Below are 7,569 nucleotides of genomic sequence, written 5' to 3' on the forward strand. Positions count from 1 at the left end.
TTCTGTCATTGCCAAATTTTTCACATCTTTGTTGTGCTTTATTTTACTAACAGGTGCATCGGGGCATTAAAGGCATGGTGAGAGATCAACATGGAAAGGGAATTCCAAATGCTATTATTTCTGTAGAAGGTGTTCACCATGACATCCGCACAGGTAATTGCACACCTCTGTATTGCAAGGGCAGGGTGAAAGGGGGCCCAGAACAGTCAACACTGAGTTAAATAGCTTACAGCTTAATCAATTTGGGTTGAGGATGGCTTTGGTACAACATGTAATAACACATATCTGAACATCATTATAATCTCCCCCCTGACCCCACCCCCCAAAATATGCCAGCAGAATTGCCAATCTTGGTAGAAGGCCCATGAAGCTAAGCATGGCAAACAAAGGACTACTGGGCTACCCCTTCCAAGCTAGTGGACAGAATATCTTTAGCCAATTTTGGAGAAGGGCTGTAAACTCAGTGGTAGAGCACCTGTTTTGCATGCAGAAGGTCTCAGGGACATCTCCAGCTGAGACTAGGAGAAATGTGTGTCTGAAATCCTGGAGAGCTGCTGCTAATCAGTGTAGCCAATACTGAGCAACATGGACCAATAGTCTGACTCAGCGTACGGCAGCTTCCTATACTATGATCAGTAATTTGTACAGTCAGTCAGAGTGATCTAGTGAATAAGGCTGTATGTGATTAAGAACCAATTGAGCTCACACCAGTGTTTAGGACTGTCAGTCTTTTAAGGCTCTCCAGATAATGATCCCCTCCAGTCATGCAGTGAATGCCTGGTTATGGAACCCATATTTCAGACTGATCTCATTTTACATACAGTCTTCTAACTGAACCCCTGATCAAAACTGTGAAACAAATAACCTGTTAAGTATTCCACAATAACAGGACTTGGAAACACAATTGTTCAACACACACGTAATTGGATAATCTTCCAGTTTTTTTATTATACCTGCAGAGTCTCATTGCTGCCCTTTACACAGTCCTTGATGTCTTCTACTTGCCTCCCATATTCATCCAAATATTTAAGACAAAACAGATTCTTAGGATAAAGCAGGATTTTATCAGCACCAAGTAGAATATTCATAAAAAGTCAAGCAATGGAAGTACCCTTAAACAGGGAGTGGGGGACCTGATCTAGCTGGTGGGCAAGGTTTACCTCTCCCATCCCTCATGGGCCAAATTTGGCAGGTAGGTCAGGCTGCCCACCTGTCAATCACCTGACATCATAATGATGCCAGGTGATAATTGTTGGGACTTCAAAGCTCCACACAGGACTTGTAATGAGCATGGTGCTTTGAAGCCAAGAAGCTGGCTTGCAGTCAACACCTATCTTCTGATGAACAGCGACTTCAAGCCTTTCTGCAGGGATTGGCTTGTATGGCATAAAATAAATTGTCCAAGCATGCATGTTATATGCTGTCTTGAAAATCAGATTTGCTTGTTGTTTTTAAAAGAGTCAAAGCATATATTTACAGTGCAATTCTATGCATGTCTGCTCAGAAGTAGACTCCACTGAATTCAATGGATTTTATTCCCAGGAAAGTGTGTATGGGAATCTGTTATCATTTTAACAGAAACATTTCATATAGGAAAGACATCTTGGTTTCTTCCACCACCACCACCAGGCATAAACTACTACATATTAATTGATATGGAGAGATAATGCTGCAAAATAATGGTGCGAGTTCAATGCCTTCACTGCTTTATCCCCGTCAGAGCAGAGAGCATTTCTGCAGCATTGATTTCCCCTACTGGCCTCCCCCATGACAATGTATGGTTTGTGACATCATAGCAAGGGAGGAAATGAAGGTGCACCAGCATTCCCTGATGGCAGCTGTATTACAGCTACTAGATGCATCATAACCCCAGGAGCACCACTGTTGCCCACAAAGCACAGCCTCATCCCAAAGCCCAGACTGACTTGAAAAAGATCAGGGTACCACATTACTACAAGGAACAATAGTTAGCCTGTTGAAAGAATGGGTTGGGGAGGGGCACAGAATGCCTGCCAATGGCACCGTTTGCTTCTGATTGAGAAAACATATATGGTCCTTTCTGAGTGAGACTGGCATGTGCCTTCAGTTTTAAACCAGCAACGAAAATGCTGTGTTCAGGTATCAAATCTTTGGGCAGCCTTAATTTAGAATATTTGCCTGCTCCCTGTATGCAGGGAGTTTGCAAATAGATTTTGATGCTCAGTGTGCAAAGTGAGTGGAGTTGAACACTGATCAGCCTGCTTCATATGCTTTAGCTTATTTCAACAATGCAGGCAAAACCTGTAACTTAGGATGATGCTTCAGATTCACTGATATAGGTGGTTATGTCTCAATAATAAGCAACTTTCACTTGATCACAAGAAGTGGGAGGAGCTGCTCTGAATATTTTCTAGATAGGTTAGGTTGCTGATGCTGATACTACTCATAACTATGATGCATTACCCACTTACCTTTGAGGCACAATTCGTCTCCTCCTAAATATGAACACAACCTGCCCAACCATTATCAACATGCATTCTTTTAGTGTAATTGGCTTGTTATTATAGCATTGCAAGGCATGGTAAGTTGCCCATGGGCAAGACAAACAGTGTCATTTTGCATTAGTGTGAAAACAGGGAAATATTTTATTGCATTTATGGTTTTACATAGCATTACATCCCCAGAAACAGTAAGAAGGGCCCCCTGCAGATTACAGGTAATCTGTAGGGGAAGTCATTGTTTTCACAAGAAATAACTCAGATGCAACATGTTGCCCATAATTCAAAACAATGTAAAAGCAATTTACATTTGACAATGTCCTATATCCTGCAATAATTGTTGAGTGCAAGAGACTTTCCACATTCTTTATAGGAATTATTGATAAGGAACTAAAAATATGCCCATATATTTGCCTACTGCTTTTCCTGGGAAGCTAGTACCTTGATGGCAACCTCTTCAGACAAAGTGCAGCATGTATTAAGTATTGGGAGAAAAGGTAGCTCAATGGTAAAGTGTCTGCCTTGTATGCAGAAGGTCCCAGGTCCAGCCCCTGGTATCTCCAGGTAGGGCTGAGAAAATGCTCCTGGAAAGCTACTGCTACTCAGTGTATACAGCAATGGGCTAGATGGACCAATGGTCTGATTCAGTATAAGGCAGCTTCCTATGTTTCTATTATGCAATCAGAAAAATCAAGCAGACTGTATGTAATGAATCTCAGAATTAGCAATGTACATTATTTTATAACAATATAATTTAAATTTTGTTTATACCAATCTAATCCCCCCCAACCCAAACCCCTATCTGTATTGCTGTGGTCCACAACAGAATCAAAACCTGCCAATTTACAACCCAATTCACAATAAAATTTGGGTATTTAGATTCAGCAAATTGAGTCTCATTAAAATCAATGGGTTTGAAACCAAGCACTCCAGTTTAATCATAAATTAGGTTAGCACTTCAGTTTTCCAGGCAGAAGAATCCCTGCTGTGGAAGGGCAGAATAGAACATAAGCAATGTAATGGTGTTACATGATGGCAGTTTGCATTGTTTGCTAATCGTATGAATCCTCTACATTTCTTCTAGCAAAGGGTTGAAGAATTTATGATTAAAGCAAATACAGGGCAGATCTCTGGACCGTTCTTCTGTAGTATTCAGATTTTTTAGACAGAACGAGGTAATTTTGACTATTGGCAAAATGACTCCCCAGAGGTACTGATCAATGACAACCATTTCTATGCACCTCCACCTCCACCTCCACTGCTAACAGTGAAATAGAAAAGGATAAATTACTAATGATCTACTCCAGTGCCCTGTCTCCCCTTACTCCTCTCCATGAGCAATCAAAAGCCAGGCAAATAAACAAAATCAGTCAATTTTCTCATTGGTATGACTTATACATGTCATGCAATTAAGCATTTCCTAGTATAGTTTTTTTAAAAAAAGGTTAAAGTAAACAGCCCTCTGTTCATCTCTGAACTAGATTCTGGCTGATGTTTCCTTCCTCCTTTTGAAGACTGAAGTTATTCACACCCCTTATACTGATGGGCAGGTAGCTATTTTAACACCTGGAAAATCATCACACCCATCTGTGTGGGCTCAAATTAGTTTTACAAGGGAAGATGGAAAAAAGCATTTTGTTGCAATGTGGAGATCGATTTTTAGAAAAAGTTGTGATATTTGTACTGCCTGAATGTTAGTATCTGCATGCAGGTCCCAAACTCTTGTTCAACTTGTACATTTCCAGATGGGTTGATTACTACAAAGATGCCATAAGTTTCCAATGTTCTTTCCATCAAATGAAAATGACTTCTAAAGGCTGGTTGGAACTTCCCACCACCTGGAGAGGGAGAATATGAAACATTCTTGAGTAAAAGTAGCCTATATGACTAGAACATATGATCATGCTGCACACTAAAATGATAAATAAAACATCTCCAAGATTACAAACAACCAATCTCAGAGATAATTAATTTTCCCTCTATACCAATTCCCAAAGTCCAGTCCCAGAACAACCATTTAGCAATCAAGTAAAGATAAACTCCTAGATATTAAAAAGATAAAAGTTTAGGCAAAATAAAAATGTATAATATTATTCATCTTTCCTTCTTCAACAGCAATTGATGGAGATTATTGGCGCCTTCTAAACCCAGGAGAATATGTTGTCACTGCAAAAGCAGAGGGCTATACTGCCTCCACCAACAACTGTGCTGTAGGTTACGACATGGGTGCAACCCGGTGTGACTTCACCATCAGCAAAACCAACTTGGCCCGAATCAAAGAGATCATGGAGAAATTTGGAAAACAGCCCATTAGTTTGTCACTTCGACGGCTCAAACAGAGGGCAAGGCAGAGGCGCCAGCAGTATAGATTACTTTCTGCAATGTAACAAATTTTGCTATTGTGCTCTGCATCTAAACTGAGACCTACTCTAGCACTAGAAAAAGTATATATAGATAATATTTTAATATCCCCCATCTAACAATATTTAATTAGGGATCATGTATTGAAGAATATCTTGGGATTCCACTACTTAATATTTAGATTTATATGCTGTTCTGAAAAATGTGGAATAAAATATTTTCCCCTAAAAAGATCCCACAAAGTAGCAATTACATGTGGCACCTATATTCTCTGGCCCAGAGGAAAGGCTTTATAACCAGAAGAAACTCCATGCAGATACACCATCAGATAACATGCTGCACTTGAAACCATTGAACTAAAGATGCCGGGAATACTAGCTTTGGGTTTGGGGGTTGGAAATGAGATTTCATGATCCAACACTAAATATTTTAATGCAAGACTTTGAGCTGGGGGGGGGCAGAATTCAGATTATATCCAAGATACCATCTGTCTATTTCATCCTACACTTGTTCTGGTGTGTTGATCCCAGAGCAAAGAGCTGTCTAAAGAAAAAGCAATTAAAGTTGTGTCATTTTGAAATATGAAATGAAATATTAGGTCAAGGGGTTCGTTAAGAGTTCTTTTAGATATCACTTTTGTGGCTCTGGATCAGCTTAACTTGGGGCTGTCCCATCCGAAGCCAATTAACATAGGCACACATAGTTCAGTAAAGTTTTCTCTTTTTATTAAAGTTACAGTTATATCAAAAGCTTTTCAACTCATTCACCTAACTATGCTTTCTAAGAACTATTTCCCTGACTAGTGCTGACTAAGCAAGCCTCTGGTTACAGACATTGACTCAGCACCCCCTCCTTGTTAATGTCCCTTAAATAGGTTTCACTGTTGTGTACAAACAATGGCTCCTCCTAACCCCCGGCTGTTCTTCATACCTCTGAATTCTGCAAGAGAGGGGGAAAGCGGCTGGACCTCAACTTCTCCCTCCGAATGAGGGGGGCTAGTTGACTGGGTAGGCATGGCAAACTGCTGAGTGCATGGCTGGGAATCAGAAGGTGGATCAGGTGGCTCCTTGGGCACAGGAGAAAGGCGGTGTCCTCAGAAGCAACCTCTGACAGCTCTCCTTGCACTTCCACGGGAGCAGTTGGGATTTGGGTGCGGAACCCTCCTCCCTCAACTCCACGCCTGAGTCTTCAAAGTCAGTCCCCCTCCTGCAAGCCCTCCCCCCGTCAAACGTCAAACGTCAGCAGTGAACTTCACCTCTTCACCACCACCAGTCACTATATTGTTGGGTGTTAAACAAATGCATCAGTTTTGGAAATGTGTTTAGTGTCCTCATTATATGGTCTCATTATAAAGTTAACACCATCTTTAAACTGATGTTCCATATTCTTGCTATATCCAGCTTCACTGGACAAGTGCCAAGCAGAAATCTTATGCAGATAGAATACCAGGTGATCTGCTATTCTTTAAGGTTCAGGCTAGCTTAGTTATCCTGCTAGCAGTTTGCAGTACCTGGGCTAATTAAATTATTGAACAGCAGGATAGTTTATCATGGGAACAAGAAAGAAGAAACATGGTGTCAGAGCAACTGGGCCATGAATCAAGACATCCCTTGTTCAATCTCATCTCTGTTGTGAACTCACCAGGTGGTCTTAGACAATTGTTTCTCTCTCAGGCTCTGCTGAAACAGAAATAACAATATTTTCCTACCTTAGAGAGAGTTGTAAAGATTACTGCAGGATAACCTAGGTGAAGCATCTGGAACACTAAACATGCAGTATATAAATGATGTATTGTTATTATCTTTAGAAGTGAATGAGATCAGTTTATGAAACAACAAACCAATCAGCGTAGATCATTTCTTCAACTTAAGTGACTTGATGTAAGCTCGTATTGGTTATACAGGATTTGAACATCATTGTGCCATTCACACTGTTTTCATATGTCTGTAAGTAAGCCATTTGTGTCACATATACAATCAGGCATGGCGACAAGACTTTAATGGGCCATGTCAAGTACACTGTTAACCATTATGATTACTAATTGCAGGGGCTGCCTTACTTGGTATATACTTGTGAGACTTAATAGGATTATCACACTAACAAAGCAAACACTACCAAGAGAGCTTCAGATGACATTATACAGACAATATTTTTCAGTGGAGTCAGTTGTAGGGGTAGATAAATCTGTCAAGATCTGTTTCTCATTTTTCTAATCAAAAGTTCTATTCACAATGTTTCTGCATCAGTTTGTAAACTTTTATATATATATATATATATATATATATATATATATATATATATATATATATATATATATATATATATATATATATTATATTATATAAATGTCCATATGAAAATCCATATGCATTTTTGTGTGCATTTCTCCTATTATACACATTTTTCAACAATTTGATATAATGCATTTTTGTACATTGTTTTCACTAATATACGTATTTTGGTATGCATAAAAAAATTCAGAAGATGCCAATTTTGCAGGATAGCTGTGTTTTGGTTTGGGTACTGGCCTGTGAAGTATGAGGTAGGTTTGCAAACTGAACAAATCTCTCTCCCATCCCTAGTCAGTTCACACATTCAACTTAGAATAATCATGTGCTAATCAAGCAAGGAGAAATCCAATGATATACATGTATGTGTGCCAGTCAACTCCCTTGTAGCTAGTAAGTTCTAAGTAGAAGTTCATAGATAGAGAGGGAGAGAAGTCCTGCAT

At 39.6% G+C, this 7,569-nt stretch overlaps 1 protein-coding gene across 2 annotated transcripts in view; it reads left to right on the forward strand.

Moving 5' to 3' along the window:
* CPXM2 (carboxypeptidase X, M14 family member 2) overlaps positions 1–7,074 on the forward strand; it is a 135,487-nt gene extending 128,413 nt beyond the window's left edge. The window contains exons 13-14 of one of the 2 annotated variants that reach the window (XM_061635735.1): positions 54–153; positions 3,562–3,646. In XM_061635735.1, coding sequence (XP_061491719.1) covers positions 54–153; positions 3,562–3,572 — 111 coding nt within the window. In that variant the 3' untranslated portion in view covers positions 3,573–3,646. Of the gene's footprint in view, positions 1–53; positions 154–3,561; positions 3,647–4,592 lie in introns of those variants that run through there. The other variant, XM_061635734.1, reaches the window with a different exon arrangement.
* The last annotated feature ends 495 nt before the right edge of the window (positions 7,075–7,569 follow it).

The sequence above is a fragment of the Rhineura floridana genome, chromosome 7, assembly GCF_030035675.1.
Source record: "Rhineura floridana isolate rRhiFlo1 chromosome 7, rRhiFlo1.hap2, whole genome shotgun sequence".
NCBI classification, from domain to species: domain Eukaryota; kingdom Metazoa; phylum Chordata; class Lepidosauria; order Squamata; family Rhineuridae; genus Rhineura; species Rhineura floridana.